Source organism: Lagenorhynchus albirostris, chromosome 19 (genome assembly GCF_949774975.1).
Source record: "Lagenorhynchus albirostris chromosome 19, mLagAlb1.1, whole genome shotgun sequence".
Lineage (NCBI taxonomy): Eukaryota > Metazoa > Chordata > Mammalia > Artiodactyla > Delphinidae > Lagenorhynchus > Lagenorhynchus albirostris.
Genome location: NC_083113.1, coordinates 8,839,123 through 8,856,025, shown reverse-complemented (window position 1 = coordinate 8,856,025; position 16,903 = coordinate 8,839,123). Strand labels below are relative to the sequence as shown.

Sequence of the window (16,903 nt, the reverse complement as noted above, 5' to 3'; positions counted from 1 at the left end):
AGTCCTCCCCCACCTCCTCGGCTGGAAGCAGTCAGGACGCGGCGCCGAGACAGCGCCCGCCTCCGCTGCGGCCAATCAGCGATTGCCTCATGCGCCCCCCACCCCCAAACCGCCCACCGCCGCGGCCAATCCGCAGCAGCGATGCAGCTCCACCTCCACACCTGGGGGACTTACCCCCAACTGGGCCCCTCTTCCCACCTCGGGGAACCGAGTCCCCCTCCTCCCAGCCCGGGAGTCCACGCCCCTTAGTTTCCTCCTCCCTCTTCCCTAGTTTCCTCCTCCAGAAACCCAGGAGTCCAGCCCCCAAGCCTTTCCTCCCTCCGACCCGGGAGTTTCAACCCGACGGCTTTCTCTTCCATCAGGACTTTTGGCGCTGGCCACCCTCCTACTCCGCGGGCAGCAAGGTCAAAACTCCTTTTCCCTAAGCGCCAAGAATAAAGTGCAGATCTTTTTGCTTTACCTCCTCCGTTATTTCCTAATCGGAGCTTAATTTACTCTCCCCTACGGGCCTTTTTAATTAGCGAGCTGGTGAAGCCGACCTGCAATACATTTCCCAGGAGACCCTGGCTACAGGCTCCTGCTGCAAAGCCTGCCGGGAGTTGTAGTCCCTCGGGTCCAGGCCACGCGTGGGAATGCGTGGGGCTGGGTGGGGCGGGGGGACGGGGTCCTGGTGTGATAGGACTCATAAAGGGCCGAAAATAAATGTAATGATGGCTTCCTCCTTCTGGCTGCAGAGCGCTTTTAAGGGAACCTGTGCGGTGGTTTGGCACATTGGTAAGTGGGCTTGATGTCTAGAGTTGGGTGGGGGACTGGAATTTGGGAGACTGAGTTTTGGGTGGGAGAGCCCTAGTCAGGGAAGCCCAAGTGGAAATGTGGGAGATCACGAAGGGATGGTGGGGGCCTCCACGGGGGTGCCCCGACCTGCCTTGCACCCATACCCCAGCTCCGCACCCCCAGTCACTAGCAGCTCAATCCCAGTGCAGAAGCTGGCTTCGGAGGCCAGGAAAACAGCGGCAGCCCCCACCTCCGCTGGCTGGCCCATGCGGCCCAGGGGCTGGGGAGAGACAAGGGGAAAAGGAGGGTCAAGAGAAGCCACCACCTGACCACCACCCCCATGCCACCTGGCCCTGGATCCCACTCCTACCTGGGCCAGCATGCCCTCTCGGATTGTGACTGTGGGGTCAGGCGTTGAGGCTGCCAGCTCTTCCCACAGTGGGGTCCAGATGTTTCCTGGGGAGATGCTGGGGTGAGGCAGGAGAGGGGGTCAGGGAAGTCTGCCGCAAACACTGCCTCCTGGGCTCACTCCCAGTCTTCCCAGCTCCCCCAGCAGGCTCTCAGCCCATGTGGAGCTGCTCACCAGTTGGCACGGACACCATATTGACTCTCATCCAGGGCCAAGGCTTTGGTCATGGCTGTTACTGCCCCCTGCAGAAGACGGGACATGGAGAAAGTTCAGACCAGAGAAGATGAGGTTCCTTTTGTCCTCTCCTCCCAACCAGGGGGCATCAAGCAGGGGCATCAGAAGAGGGAAGTCACGCTCTCCCTGCAGGTTTCATTGGGCTGCACCAGGCTCTGTCTTTTGGGAGACCCTTGATGTATAACACCATGTCACAGGTGGCCATGCCTCAGGGCTGAGGTTCCTGAAGGAAGGGGCAGGCTACCTCGGTGGTGTACCTTGGTGGCCACATAGGGAACCGCCTGGGACTGGCCAATTGCCCCAACCAGGCTGGAGATGTTGATGACATTCCCGCGGCTCTTGCGCAAGTGAGGGAGGGCGAGCTGGGGAGACAGAAAGCAGAGTAAGCCACCCAAGCCCCTGGATCTCCGCCTGCCCCGTTGAAATGCATCCTGATGGCCATCTCCCGGGTATGCTCACTAGTTGATCTGGGAAGCTGTAGGGGCAGCAGCCAGGGTTCTGGGTGCACCTTCTCTGGTTTGCCCCAGGGCCTCTGGGTCTCACCCCTTAAGGAGTCTCTCCTTGTCTGGAAGGGATTTTTCTGTCTCTGCCTCCCCTTTCTGTGTCCTTGTCCCCCTCTCTCAGGGTCCCTGTGTCTCTCTCTAGGCCTTTTTGTATATTACTCAAAACTCCTGTCCAGGGCTTCCCTGGTGGCGCAGTGGTTGAGAGTCCACCTGCCGATGCAGGGGACACGGGTTCGTGCCCCAGTCCGGGAAGATCCCACATGCCGCGGAGTGGCTGGGCCTGTGAGCCATGGCTGCTGACTCTGCGCATCTGGAGCCTGTGCTCCGCAACAGGAGAGGCCACAACAGTAAGAGGCCTGCGTACTGCAAAAAACAAAAACAAACAAAAAAAACTCCTGTCCATAACAAGATAGGAAAATGCAAGAGAGACCAAGATGGCTGCATATTTTACAAAAATGGGAGGAATCTCTTTATCCGTGGAGGGGAAGATGGTTTCTCTGAGTTTTAGGGAAAGCTCTGTGGTCAGAATGTGACATGGGAAGACTTCATGAAATGTACTCCCTATTCTGCCAACAGAATTGGCAACCCCTGGCTATCAGGAGGTCCCTAAACTAACTCTCAACTCTCTCTCTCTCCCTTTCCTTCTCTCTCCCTCCCAGTCGGTCTCTCTGTTCTTCCATTACACATGACCTTGAATAAACTTAAATTCTATCCCTCCCCTTGCTTGCCTTGGGCAAGGACTGTTCCTGCCATGAAAGATTAATGGGCACAGGCTGGCTCACCCAAGGGATACTCAGAATGGGAAGCTAAATTAACTCTCTCTCTCCGGTTCACCCCACCAGCTCTTTCTAACCTCCACTCCCCCAGAAACAGCCTCCACCCTGTCCTCAGTGCTCTATCTTCAAACACTCCCCGAGTTCCAACCTCAGGGCCTTTGCATTTGCTGTTCCCTCTGCTCAGAATGTTTCTCCTGACACAGCATGTGACTCACTCCTAGGGTGACCAACTTTCCCCAGTTTTCTGGGGACATGGGACATTCGGTCCATAGTTTCAGGGCTAAAGTGGGACAATACTATCCCCTCAGCAACTTCAAATCCTGTTCAAATGTCATCTTCTCAGTGAGGATTCCCTCACTGTTCTATTTAAAACTGCAACCTGCCTACCCCTGGGTCCCCAGCCCTCTTCCTGATTCCTTTTCCCTGTGTCACACACCTCCTTCTGACATGCCATATATATTTTTATTACTTGCTTATTTGTTTATTCTGTGTTTCTCCCACCAGAATGCAAAAACCTATGAGGGACAGTTGGAATTTCTTATTTTGATTCATCCCCCATACTAAGGTGTCTGGCACATAGTAGGTGTTCAATAAATATCTTTGGCATCAATGAATGAATTTATTGAGGATCTATTATGCGCCTGCCCCTGTTCTCAGCTATTTTTTTTATAAATTTATTTATTTATTTCTGGCAGCGCTGGGTCTTCGTTGCTGCGCACAGGCTTTCTCTAGTCACGGTGAGCGGGGGCTACTCTGCATTGCAGTGCTCGGGCTTTTCATTGTGGTGGCTTCTCTTGTTGCGGAGCACGGGCTCTAGGCACGCGAGCTTCAGTAGTGTAGCACATGGGCTCAGTAGTTGTGGCTCGCAGGCTCTAGAGCGCAGCCTCAGTAGTTGTGGTGCACAGGCTCAGTAGTTGTGGCTTGCGGGCTCTAGAGCGCAGGCTCAGTAGTTGTGGTGCACTGGCTTAGTTGCTCTGCGGCATGCGGGATCTTCCCAGACCAGGGCTCCAACCCGTGTCCCCTGCATTGGCAGGCGGATTCTTAACCACTGCTCCAGCAGGGAAGTCCTGTTCTCAGCTCTTTACACAGATTAGCTCATTTAATCCTCACGACAACCCTAAAATGAGGTCTAGTCGACAGCGCCTTCCTCCGGGTGAGGAGGCTGAGGAGCGAAAGGGTGACTGATGCTCAGAGGGTCATGTGATCGGTCACGAGCCAGTATTTGAGGCTTGGCCATCTGAGACCAAAACCCATAAGCAAATAACTTCTGACAACTTGGGACTTCCCTGGCGGTCCAGTGGTTAAGACTCCACTCTTGCACTGCAGGGGGTACAGGTTCGATCCCTGCCCGGGGAGCTAAAATCCCATGTGCCTGGCAGACAAAAAACCAAAACATAAAACAGAAGCAATATTGTAACAAGCTCAATAAAGACTTTAAAAATGGTCCACATCAAAAAAAAAAAAAAAAATCTAGGGCTTCCCTGGTGGCGCAGTGGTTGAGAGTCCGCCTGCCGATGCAGGAGACACGGGTTCGTGCCCCGGTCCGGGAAGATCCCACGTGCCGCAGAGCGGCTGGGCCCGTGAGCCATGGCCACTGAGCCTGCGCGTCCGGAGCCTGTGCTCCACAACGGGAGAGGCCACAACAGTGAGAGGCCCGCGTACCGCAAAAAAAAAAATCTTAAAAAAAAAAAGAAACTTCTGACAACTCTAAGTGTTCTCCTCCCTGTCTCCGCTCACTCTCACCAGCCTTGAAACCCTGACTCCCCAGGCCCTGCCCTGGCCATATTTCTCTCCTTAATCCTCATCACTCCCTGCCCAGCTGTTTAACTCCCTCCCCTCCCCCAACCTGCAAAGGTGAGGTCCATGGGGGCTGAGACGGGTTCATTCACCACCCTCATCTCAGCACTGGGCACACAGCTAGCGTTCAATAAATATTTGCCCCATGCTCCTTGTGGCCCCTTTCCAGCCCTAACCCAAGGCATTCCTTGGCAGGCATCCTCCCCCACTCCTCCTGCCAAGGTCGCCTGTACCTCTGTGTAGCTGCATCAGGGACCTGCTGGTAAGAGACCTGCTGACTCTCCCTGTCCCTCTTTCCCTTCCTCCCTTCAGACGCCCGATTTGAAACAGCCTGGCTCGCTCAGAGAACTCCTGCAGGCTCTCCCTGGCCTGACTCCAGGTCTCCTAAATGTTCAGGTTCCTGGGTCTGCTTCTTGCTCTCCTCGCCCTGCCGTGGGAACCCCCCACTTTACTGGGTTTCCACCAGCATCTCCTAAATCGCCCTTGGAGCCCCCTTCTGGAGCTCCTGACCTGGCCCCCTCGGGCATTTTCATCTCCGTGTCTCAAGTGCAAAACCTACCCCACTGTCTCCCTCTAAAATCTGCCCCTCTTCCTGGTTCCCAGCCTCTGACATGGGGCCCGCTCCCACCCAGTTTCTCAAGCCGGAGACCCAGGAGATCTGGGGGTCTTCCAGAGCCTCCCTCACCCTCAGTTCCTCATCAGACCCATCACCAAGGAGCTCTTGAATCTCTACAATTCCCTCCACCTTGTTAATTCATTTCACAGGCATTTCGTGAGGACCTATTATGTGCCAGGTACTGGGGTAGATGCTGTGGACACTGCAGGAAACAAGACCGGGAGAGATTTCTGCCCTTGTGGAGCCCAAGTTCCATGGGGAGGCAGCAAGAAACAGATACAAGTGCACTATGAAATGTTCTAGAGTGTAATTAGGGATATGAAACAAGAAGGAGAGCAGGAGGAGGGGGAATGGGAGTGTTGGGCTGGGTGCAGTTTCAAACAGGGTGCCCAAGGGAGGGCTTTGGGAAGGTGAGATTTGAGGGGTTTTTTTTCATTCTTTTTTGGGGGGTCCTCTCCTCACAGTTTGCGGGATCTTAGTTCCTGGACCAGGGATTGAACCTGCCCATGCCCCCTGCAGTGGAAGCTTGGAGTCTTAACCACTGGACTGCCAGGGAAGTCCCAGATTTGAGCATTTTGAGTCCAGGTGTGAGCTGTAGGCATTTCTTAGAGAAAACCATGCTGGGCAGAGGGAACAGCGTGTGCAAAGGCCCTGAGGCAGAACCAGGCTGGGTGTGTTTAGCAGCCAGGAGGCCACTGCGGTGGGAAGTGAGATCAGAGGAGCAACAGGGGCCAGAGTGTGTGAGGCCTTGAAGGCCAGCTCTTCTCATGTGCACAAGTACGATCATCTCCTGATACGAATTCTCACCCCACTTTGCCCACAGATTTGTTCCTCATACAAGAGACAGAATGATCTGTTACTACTAATGATCTGTTAGTATTAATGGGCTCACATCACTTCCTTGCTCAAATACCTTCTATGGCTTCCTGTTGCTCTTGAGGTCAAGACCAGATGCCTCAGCATGGCCATCCAAGCCTGATATATCTGCCCCCCAACCCCTTCCTGTACCACCCCCTTCACTCACTGCACTCAGCACCTTGAGAGCTCCTAACTCTCTCCCACAGCCAGGCCTCTGCACAGGCTGTTCTCTGCCAGGAGCACCTGCGTCTCCGTGTAGCTCCATCAAGGACCCACTGGACTCTTGATGGCCCGACTCCCTCCCTTTGCCCCACCTCTCCCCTAGCTAATGTCATTCATGTTTCACTTCCTGCAAAAAGCCTACCCTGACGGCCAGAACAAACCAGCACCAGAACACACTCACCCATATAAACTCGTCTCTTGTTTATTTAGTAACACTTGGCTGCCCCATGACTATAAACTCCACAAGGGCAAAGACCACGTGGTGTATCCCCAGCACCTACGAATGCTTGGTCAGTCTTTGATGACTAAATAGATGAACGAATGGATAGGTCTCTAAGAACCAATCCAGCTCTGAGAGTCTACAATAGACACTCCTGTGCTCAAACATCTTCTGCGATCCTTACTGACGAGATCTCATTTCCTTAACTATATAAATATCCCTAATTCCTCTGTTGTTTTCTCTAGCCTAGGGAATGGCTCACTTTGGCTTGTGTCAGAATCCACCAGGGAGGCCAAAGACCCAGAGGTTCTGATTCAGGAGGCCTGGGGTCCCAGAATCAACATTTAAAGAGCTTTCAAGGGACATTGGTGGTGGTGATGATGATGATGGTGATGAAGGTAATGATGATAATGATGGGGGGATGATGGCAATGATGGTGAAGATGGTAATATGATGATTTAATAACGATGACGATGATGGCAGTGATGGTTATAATGATGATGATGGTGATGATGGTGATGATGGTGAAGATGGTCATGATGGTGGTAAATGATGACGATGATGATGGCAGTCATGGTGGTGATGGGAATGATGGTGATGATGGTGGTGATGGCAATGATGGTGAAGATGGTCATGATGATGGTGGTAAATAATGATGATAATGGTGATGGTAGTGATGGTGGTGATGGTTACAATGATGATGACGGCAATGATGGTGAAGATGGTCATGATGATGGTGGTAAATAATGATGATGATAATGGTGATGGTAGTGATGGTGGTGATGGTTACAATGATGATGACGGCAATGATGGTGAAGATGGTAATGATGATGGTTTAATAATGATGACAGTGAGGGTGATGGGAGCCATGGTGGTGATGATTATAATGATGATGAGGGTGGTGATGGCAATAATGGTGAAGATGGCTATGACGATGTTAATGATGATGATGGTGGTGATGGGAATGATGGTGATGATGATGACGGTGGTGATGGTTATAATGATGACAATGGTGATAATGGCAGCAACTTACACATGTTGACAAATTGCTTTACAACAGGCACTGGGATAGAGGCAGGAAGAAGCAGACAAAAGTCTCTGCCCTCTGAAAAACCAAATGCAATCGGCAGACTTTGGAGCTTGGTGTGAACAAACCAACTATAATAAGACATTTGCGAACAACTGGGTGAATTTAAATAGGGCTTGGGTATGAAACGGTATTAAGAAATTACTGTTAATTTTCTTAGGAGATCTAATAGTAATTTGGTCATGTAAAAAAGTCTTAATTTTAATTATTAACATGAAGTTAAATTTTTTTTTTTTTTTGGTCACCCCACACTGCTTGCAGGATCTTAATTCCCAGACCAGGGATTGAACCCAGGCCCTTGGCAGTGAACGCGCGGAGTCCTAACCACTGGACCACCAGGGAAGACCCCCCAAATGTATTTTTAAGTTAAAACAGTATTTGGCTCTCCCTTGCCTCTTAGATAGGGGGATAACTCTGAGGTGCATGTTTCTCGCTGAATCCCAGAGTGCCCCCAGGGGATGGTGCCCCACCTGGTGGTAACTTGCTTGGTGACGCCCTTCATCAACTGCCTAGCAACTACTCCCCAGGCTGAAGGAAGCAATTCCTGGGATCGCCTTCCATCCATCCTGCCTTTCAGTCCCCACCTGGACTCTGCTTCTGGGGGAACCCCGACTAACACAGGTGTGGCCACGGTACCGTGATAAGAATTCTAATAATCTGAATAAGAAAGTCTCTAGATTAGCTAAGATCATGATATCAATGTTAATGTTACTATGACTGTGTAAGAGAATGTTCTAGTTTTTAGGAAATACCCTCCAAAGCACTGAAGGGTAAATAGACATCATGCTTGCAACTTACTCTCAAATAGAGAGATAGAAGAATAAAGCAAATGTGGTAAAATGTTAACAACAGGAGTCTGCGTATACAGGACTCCTCTGTATTATCCGGGCAATAAGTCTTAATTAAGTCTTAAATTATGTCAAAATAAAAATAAATAGGGCTGCCCTGGTGGCGCAGTGGTTGAGAGTCCGCCTGCCGATGCAGGGGACGCCGGTTCGTGCCCCGGTCCGGGAAGATCCCACATGCCGCGGAGCGGCTGGGCCCGTGAGCCATGGCCGCTGAGTCTGCGCGTCCGGAGCCTGTGCTCCGCAACGGGAGAGGCCACAACAGTGAGAGGCCCACGTACAGCAAAAAAAATAAAAATAAATAAACGTTCTAATCCATTGGTAGTATTCATGAAGTTCTTACTAATGAAATTATATGATGTCTGGGTAGGGGATGGCAGGAGGCAATGGATAGAACAAGCTTAACAAAATGCTTGTAACTGCTAAAGGGAGAAGGAGATGGAGGTTCTCCTGTTCTTAAAATACACCCAGGTTGTTTCTGCCCCAGGGCCTTTGCACACTCTTTTGGCAAGTGAAACACCCTGTGTCCTACTTCTCTACTTCCTTCCCTCCCATTCAAGGTCGAGCTCAAACTTCACCTTTTCCCTTCTACTTCTCCCAGTAGAAGGATTCACTTGCCCAATATGTATCTCAGAGACCGCAAACCGAGTGAGGTGGATCGGCCACAAGAAACAGAATGGGGCAAGGTTCACGATAAACAATAATACCTTGCAGACAGTAACCTCTGTGCCAGGTATGTTCTGAGGACTTTGTGGGTATTTAATTTAATCTCATTCAATTCTCAGGACAACGCTGTGAATTACTACCACTATTAGCCTCCTTCTACAGATGAGAAAACCTAGGTGCAGAGACTGAGAATCTTGCCTGATGTTACAAGTAGGAAGGGACAGAGAACCCAGGCAGGGGGACCCCAGATCTAGACCCTCCTGTGAGGCTTCTGCACCAGCCACTCACAGGTAACAGGGTCAGGAGGCCAAGGAGGGAGAGCTGGGGATTGGGGTACAGTGGGGAGCCCTTGCCATGGAGGCAGTTGGCCAACTTTTCAAGAGAAACCAGAAATCCAGGTGTTTGGGAGAAATTTCTCTCTTTTAAAAAATGCTGGCAATTAGGCAATTAATGAGGGAAGGAGAGAAAGAAAAAAAAAACCACACACACACACACACACGGGAAGCCCCTGGTGGTCCAGTGGTTAAGGATCCCTGCTTCCAACGCGAGGGGCTCAGGTTCGGTCCGTGGTGGGGCAGCTAAGATCTCACATGCCGTCGGCACGGCCAAGGAAGGGAAAAAAAATACACACACGCACATACCCTTTACGGGCTGTGGTGTGTGCATGCCTTATTGTACGGAGGTGCCAATCTTTTGTTATCATTATTTTGGCCGCATACCACTGACTTGCGGGATCTTACTTCCCAGACCAGGGATTGAACCCATGCCCTCCGCAGTGAAAGCGTGCAGTCCTAACCACTGGACCCCCAGGGAATTCCCAGGAGGGGCCAATCTTAGAAGGTGAACAGAAACTGGGGACAGGAGCCAGGGTTGATTGGTTGAGAGACAGATTATCCAACTGCCTGGGCTGGGCACCAGATGGCACCAGATCCCACTTACAACAGTTAGAGTTCCTCTGCTCTGAGCACTCTATGGCTCCCAGCTCACACAGTGTCAAACCCAAGTCCTCTCCAAGGTTTACAAGACCCAGCACGATCTGCCCTCAACTTCCAGCCTCTCCCTGCTTCGTCTGCTTCAGTCACGCTGCCTTCCTCGCTGTCCCTCCTACACGCCAAGCACTCCCACCCCAGGGCCTTTGCACTGGCTGCTCCTCTGCTGGACCACAATTGCCCACATACCTCCTTGGGGTCTTGACTCAAATGTCACCTCTTAGAGAAGCCTTCTGACCACCCCCCTGTCTAAAAGAGCACATAGATACACACTTAAAAAACAAACCAAAAAAAACCCCTTATCTAGTAAAGATCATACTGAATTATTTTATTTATGGGTGAAATAATGATATCTGAGATTTGCTTTCAAATACTCCAGAAAAGGTAAAGAAAAGAAAAAGTGAGGAGTCAACAAGAAACAAGAATGACAGAATAGGGGCCTCCCTGGTGGCGCAGTGATTAAGAATCTGCCTGCCAATGCAGGGTACACAGGTTTGATCCCTGGTCCGGGAAGATCCCACATGCCGCGGAGCAACTAAGCCCGTGCACCACAGCTACTGAGCCCGCACGCTCCAGGGCCCGTGCTCCGCAACAAAGAGAAGCCACCGCAATGAGAAGCCCACATACTGCAACAAAGGGTAGCCCCCGCTCGCCACAACTGGAGAAAGCCGGCGCGCGGCAATGAAGACCCAACGCAGCCAAAAATAAATAAATAATTTTTTAAAAGTATTATAATGGGGAGTTCCCTGGCAGTCTAGTGGTTAGGACTCTGCATTTCCACTGCAGGAAGCACGGGTTCGATCCCTGGTCGGGGAACAAAGATCCTACAAGTCCCACAGCACAGCAAAAAAAAAAAAAAAGTATTATGATGGTAAATTAAATAAATAAATAAAAAGTACTTTGATGAAAATAAGTGGTTATCACAGAGAACGAATATGTACAAGTAGCTGCCATATGAGCGAGTAGTCAGGAAAGGCCTTTCTGAAGAGATGGTATTTGAACTGAGGTAGTAAGTAGGAGGCGATTTGGGGAAGATTCAGAGGAAAGGTGTAGAGGTAGAAGGAGATACTCTTTGCTCCTGATAGCTATTCACTGGGTAGCAAACCTGTGACTGTCTATTACTGATTCCTTGTCCTAACTCCTTTCTCCAGATCCTTAACATCCCCCACCACTACCACCACACCACTTTGGAAGGTTCTGGAAGGTTCCTAAGAAGACTGGGCTATGTAGCAACACAGGTAGCTTTGGCCAGCTGTAGGGATCTGCATGCATTTCTTTTCTACAAAAATGGAGTCCTTCTGGAATAAGATCAAAGCAAGGCACAGAAAACATTTGGCTCTGAGACAAAGTGGGTCTGACAATCTCACCGTCAGGTGGCTGCTCACCTTGGTCAGGGTGTACGTCCCCAGCAGGTTCAGCTCCAGCAGCTGCCGGAAGCCCTGGGCAGAGGTCTCCTCGGGCCACTGCGGAGGTGGATCTAAGGGTGGGGGTGGAAGAGAGAGAGAGCAGAGGATGAGGGAACCATGAAGACAGGAGAGCAGGGAAGGGAAATAGGCACTGCGGGGTGCAGGGGGGAGGAGTGGCAGACTAGAGGGTCAAGGGTCCTGAAAAGGAAAGGAGGCTGCATAGCGGTTACTAAAAAAGTAGTCTCAAAATTGGATTAAGAAGATGTGGTTTGTATGTACACTTGGAATATTAGCCTTAAAAGAAAGAATGGGGGCTTCCCTGGTGGCGCAGTGGTTGAGAGTCCGCCTGCCGATGCGCAGTGGTTGAGAGACCAGGGTTCGTGCCCCGGTCCGGTAGGATACCACATGCCGCGGAGCGGCTGGGCCCGTGAGCCATGGCCGCTGAGCCTGCGCGTCCAGAGCCTGTGCTCCGCAGCAGGAGAGGCCACGACAGTGAGAGGCCCGCGTACCGCAAAAAAAAAAAAAAAAAAAAGAATGAAATATCGCCATTTGCAGCAACATGGATGAACCTAGAGAATATTATGCTTAGTGAAATAAGTCAGAGAAAGACAAAAACTGTATGATATCACTTATATGTGAAATCTAACAAATAATACAAGTAAATATATATGCAAAATGGAAACAGACTCAGATATAGAAAACAAACTTGTGGTTACCAAAGGGGAGAAGGAAGGAGAGAGGGACAAATCAGGAGTATACAAACTACTACAGATACAAACTACTATATATAAAGTAGATAAGCAACAAGGATATATGGTATAGCACAGGGAATTATAGCCATTATCTTGAAATAACCTATAATGGAATATAGTCTGCAAAAATACTGAATCTCTATGGTGTACACCTGAAGCTAACATAAGACTATAAATTAACTATACTTCAATTAAAAAAAATTAAAAGGAGCAGGGACTTCCCTGGTGGCGCAGTGGATAAGACTCTGCGCTCCCAATGCAGGGGGCCGACGTTTGATCCCCGGTCAGGGAACTAGATCCCACATGCATGCCGCAACTAAGAGTTTGCATGCCGCAACTAAGAGTTTGCATTCCACAACTAAGAGTTTGCATTCCGCAACTAAGGAGCTGGCAAGCCGCAACTAAAGGAGCCCTGGAGCCGCAACTAAGACCTGGTGCAACCAAATAAATAAACAAATATTTAAAAAATTAAAAGGAGCATCAAAAGAAGAAACAAACAAAAAAACAGTCTCAGGGCCAGAAGGCCTGGGTTCAAATCTTAGCTCTGACACTTCTTGGCTGTGTGACTTTAGGCAAGTCACTTTGCCCCCTGTGCCTGTTTCCTCATCTGCAGAATGAGGATAACACTTTGTTCTTAGGCTTATAAATTTCACAAGTCAATATTTTTGCCTGACACTTAGTACTATAAATGTATTTGTTAAATAAATAGAAAGAGGGGACTTGCCTGGTGGTCCAGTGGTTAAGACTCTGCACTCCCGATGCAGGGGGCCTGGCTTTGATCCCTGGTCAGGGAACTAGATCCTGTAAGCCACAACTAAAAGATCCCACGTGTCGAAACTAAGACCCGGCACAGCCAAATAAATAAATACTAAAAAAAAAAAAATAGAAAGAACTGGGTGGATGGAAGAGGGACAGACAAATCAACATTCAGAAGAAAAGAAGCAGGAAAGATAGGAGTAAGAACAGGAAAAAAAAAATAGAAACTGGGAAAAATGGACCCTGAACCTTCCAAAGGCTTTAAGAGTCAAAGTGGATGAAGGGACAGAGAGATAGGAAACAAGATAATGGAAAGTTAATGAAATATTGGATTATTCCTCCTGGAGACCCAGGGCTTATGGCCTTGCTTCCTTCAGAGAACAGTTCAAACATCTTCAGAGAATCCACTCCAGACCCTCTGTACAAAACAGCCCCTGCCATTCTCTAAGCCCTCAATCAGATTTATTTTTCTTCATAGTCTTTATCAGTACCAGACATGCTAATATATACAATCAATTATCCTTATTCGAGGCAGCTATAGTCCACAAAGTCACAGTGAACACTGAATTAGTGACTATTGACCCATTGCTCCTGGGGGAAATACATATATATAATATTACATTATAACATATACATGCTATTAACTGAAAGTTTGTGTCCCGCCCCCCAAATTCCTTATGTTAAAATCCTAACCTCCAATGTGATGGTATTTGGAGGTGGGGTTCTGTGGGAGTTAAGTCACAAGGATGGCTCCCTCTTGAATGGGATTAGTGCCCTTATAAAAGGGACCCCCGTGAGGTCCTTCGTTCCTTCCACCATGTGAGGCCCCAGCAAGCAGGCCCTCACCCAACACCAAATCTGCTTCTGACTTGATCTTGGACTTTGCAGCCTCCAGAACTGTGAGAAATAAATGTTTGTCATTTAAGCCACCCAGTCCACGGTATTTCTGTTATAGCAGCATGAAGAGACTAAGACAGGACATATATGTGTATGTATATATGTACATATGTATATGTATATAGTTATATGGCTATCTAACATAAATATTATAACCTTAAATCCTAAAAACAACCCATACTGGCAGACTCTATTTTATTTATTTTGCAAATAAGGAAGTGTTAAGTGACTTGCCTGAGGCTGGCCCACTCACAGATGCCAGAGCTGGGATTCAAACCCATCCAGCTGACCCCAGAGGGAGCTCCTTACAGACACTGCCCTCTCCCGTCTCCACCTCTGGGCATCTCTCTGTTTGAAAGCTAAACCCAGAGGGCAGAGCATCACCATGTTTGACCTTAGCTGGGAACATGTGCTACGGGCAACTCAAATTTTTGCCTCTCTGCCCATGTCCGTGAATACCGGGAAAGCGCAGTGAGTACTGCTTCTGGGATTACCACCCACCCTGCAAGGAGGTGAGTTCGCAAATACGGAATCCGCAAATAATGAGGATTAACTGTATCTGTCTTTTCTTGTCTATTTCCTTCCTCTACAATGTGAATCCCATGAGGACAGGAATGCTTGGTCAGTTTTGTTCACTGCTAAATCCCCAGTCCCTAGGACAGAATGTGGGGCATAGTAGATGCTCAATAAATATCTGTTGAAAGGATCAAGGACACAGAGAGAAAGGATGCACTAGTATCTGCCGTCTCTAAATTCTTACAACAGAGAAGGGAAGTGCAGCCCAGAGAGGGTAAGTCAATTGCTCAAAGTTGCCCAGCCAATAAGAGAGGCTTCTTTCTACCACGGCCTTGCTGTGTGACCCCAGTCCAATCAATTCACCTCTCTGAGCCTTGGTTTACCAACGTGAGGCATTCTTACGAAGGGTAAGCAGGAAGCTGATGGCAATTTCCCTTCAAAGCCTCCACACCAAGCCCTATAGACCATGTGTAGAGAGTACATCACCTCAGTCATGGAAAAAGGGCCATCAGCCTCACTTCATAGATAAGAAATTGAGGCTACAAGATGGTAGCTATGTGCCCAAGACAGTTCCGGCAATTATGAGGCTGAGCAGTTACACTATTCCATACTCACAATGACCCTATAATGATGACAAGGATGGTGATTTTCATTTTAGAGATGTAGAAACGGATGCATAAAAGGGCTAAGGGCACAGGCCTGGGGGCACACAGCAGGGATGGAACAGAGTCAGCATTGGGGTGGGAAGCCAGGAGGTGGGTTGACACCAGTGGAGAACAGCCCTCAGGACTCATGACTCACGGTAGCCAGCGCTGTTGACTACACAATCCAGGCGGCCGAAACGGTGGATGGTCTCAGAAATGAGGGTCTGAGGAGAAAGATATCTCGTGAGTGAGCAGTGATGGTACCAGGCCTTTTGGAGCCGAGGGTCCAAAAGTGAGGTGGGGACAGGAGTCACAGCTGAGGGGCCAGACACCAGAGGACTGGTGATATTCACACTGCGGTCACTACTCCAGAGACCTGGGACTGGGGTGCGGGGGCAGATGTCAGAGATACTGGCTAAAGAGAAAGACCAGAAACCCTGAGGAAAGAGAAAAACTCTTACAGAAAGAGACTCACTGTGAGGAATTTATTTGTCCCAATCCACATGACAGGTGTGACAAGAGCCTTGAGGGAGTGGGAGATAAAGGAGAATCTTCCCAGGAGACACAGGACCTGGTCGGCAGAGTTAGGGAAAGCCTGGAAATGATACTGAGCTGAAACCTCTGGGACGGGTACAATTTAGCCAGGAGAAGGGGGGAAGGCAGAGGGAACAGCATGTGCAAAAGCCTGGGGCGGGGTGGAGAAACAAGTGGAGATACCGGGGGTCGGGACAGAAAATACGCTCACCCTCACATCTTCCTCCTGAGTCACATCACAGAGCAGAAAGACGGTGCCAGGAAGCTCCCGCTCCAGCGCCCGACCCCCGGACTCTGCAGGAAGAGAAGGGCTGGGGGTCTGGACTCTTGGGTCAGAGGGAGGAAGGGTCTGGGGACCCGGACTCCTCCTGGAGGGGTGGGGGTGAGGACTGAGGGACCCTCACTCACCATCTTTGTCACAGATAACCACTTGGGCACCGCTTTCCACTGAGGATGGGAAGAGAACTGGTTAACCCAGCACAGGCCTTTGCGAAGCCCTCTGGTGCCCTCTAGTGGCCACCTGAAGTGGGGCCGTCTCCCGCTATGCTCCCCTCGTGACCCCAAAGTCTCATGATAATCCCCTAGGACAAAGGGCAGAAGTTTTGACACATATTCTCCTTGGCTGCTCCAGGTGCTTGCTGGAGCTCCTGAGCCTCCATCCCTGGGTTCCGGAGTAAACCCTAAATCTGCAAGAGGCATGTTCCCCCAAACCACCCGTTTTGTAGCCATTACTGAGACCCGCCGAAAGCGAGTCAATGGCGTTTGGAAATCCGCCAAAATCTCAGGCCCCAGGCTACCACTGCCTATCTTTTCATTAACTTTGCAAATGGGATTTTATAAGATAAGAATCTAGATTCCAGTACAGAAGATACTTCTTTCCACACCCATTAATTAGCCCCCAAGGGTCCCTCCTCTCCCAGACTCCCAACATTCAGAGCCAGCCAGACCCCACTCACCGAAGGCTCGAACGATCCCGGCTCCGATGCCGCGCCCGCCCCCGGTCACGACGACCACCTTCCCAGCATAGCGCGTTCCCGTTGCCATTCCGCGTGAGACTGTCTCTCCCTCTGTCACTCACTCCAGGATTCTATCCACCTCAAAATCCGGTGAGGTCGTGGGGTCGAACGGTAAATAGGGGCTGGATCCTGGAAGCCCGGCCCTGGGGGGCGTTGCCAGGAAAGCCAGAAGCCTGGAAGGTTGGTCCCAGCCCCGTCCTCCCTCAGACCCAGAGGTCCGGATCCCCAAACCCCTCCTCCCTCAAACTCAGGATTCCTGCCGTCTCGCCCCCTCTGCCCTCGGACCCAAAACTCCAGGTCCCTAGTCTTCTCTTCTTTCAGATCCAGGAATCCTGGTCCCCAGCCCCCTCCTCCCTCAGAACCAGTAACCTGGACCCCGAGCTTCC

General features: G+C 50.2%; 1 protein-coding gene across 1 annotated transcript; it reads right to left on the bottom strand.

The window, feature by feature from the left end:
• Positions 1 to 159: 159 nt before the first annotated feature.
• HSD17B14 (hydroxysteroid 17-beta dehydrogenase 14) lies at positions 160 to 16,900 on the bottom strand. Its single transcript, XM_060131537.1, has 9 exons — positions 16,458 to 16,900; positions 15,910 to 15,948; positions 15,713 to 15,795; positions 15,125 to 15,191; positions 11,382 to 11,473; positions 1,675 to 1,779; positions 1,358 to 1,425; positions 1,145 to 1,241; positions 160 to 1,054 (listed from the first exon to the last, which is right to left on the bottom strand). The coding sequence occupies exons 1-9, from the start codon at positions 16,543 to 16,545 to the stop codon at positions 881 to 883; spliced, it is 813 nt and encodes a 270-aa protein (XP_059987520.1). The 5' UTR covers positions 16,546 to 16,900; the 3' UTR covers positions 160 to 880.
• Between the last annotated feature and the right edge of the window lie 3 nt (positions 16,901 to 16,903).

Bases quoted from the DNA above. Each gene is read 5' to 3' on its own strand.
- HSD17B14 (XM_060131537.1), bottom strand. From the start codon at position 16,545: ATGGCAACGGGAACGCGCTATGCTGGGAAGGTGGTCGTCGTGACCGGG. The intron at 15,192-15,712 runs GTGAGCGTATTT...CTTTCTCCTCAG, and splicing joins CTCAGGAGGAAGATGTGAGG to ACCCTCATTTCTGAGACCAT. The intron at 1,242-1,357 runs GTGAGCAGCTCC...GCCTCACCCCAG, and splicing joins TATGGTGTCCGTGCCAACTG to CATCTCCCCAGGAAACATCT.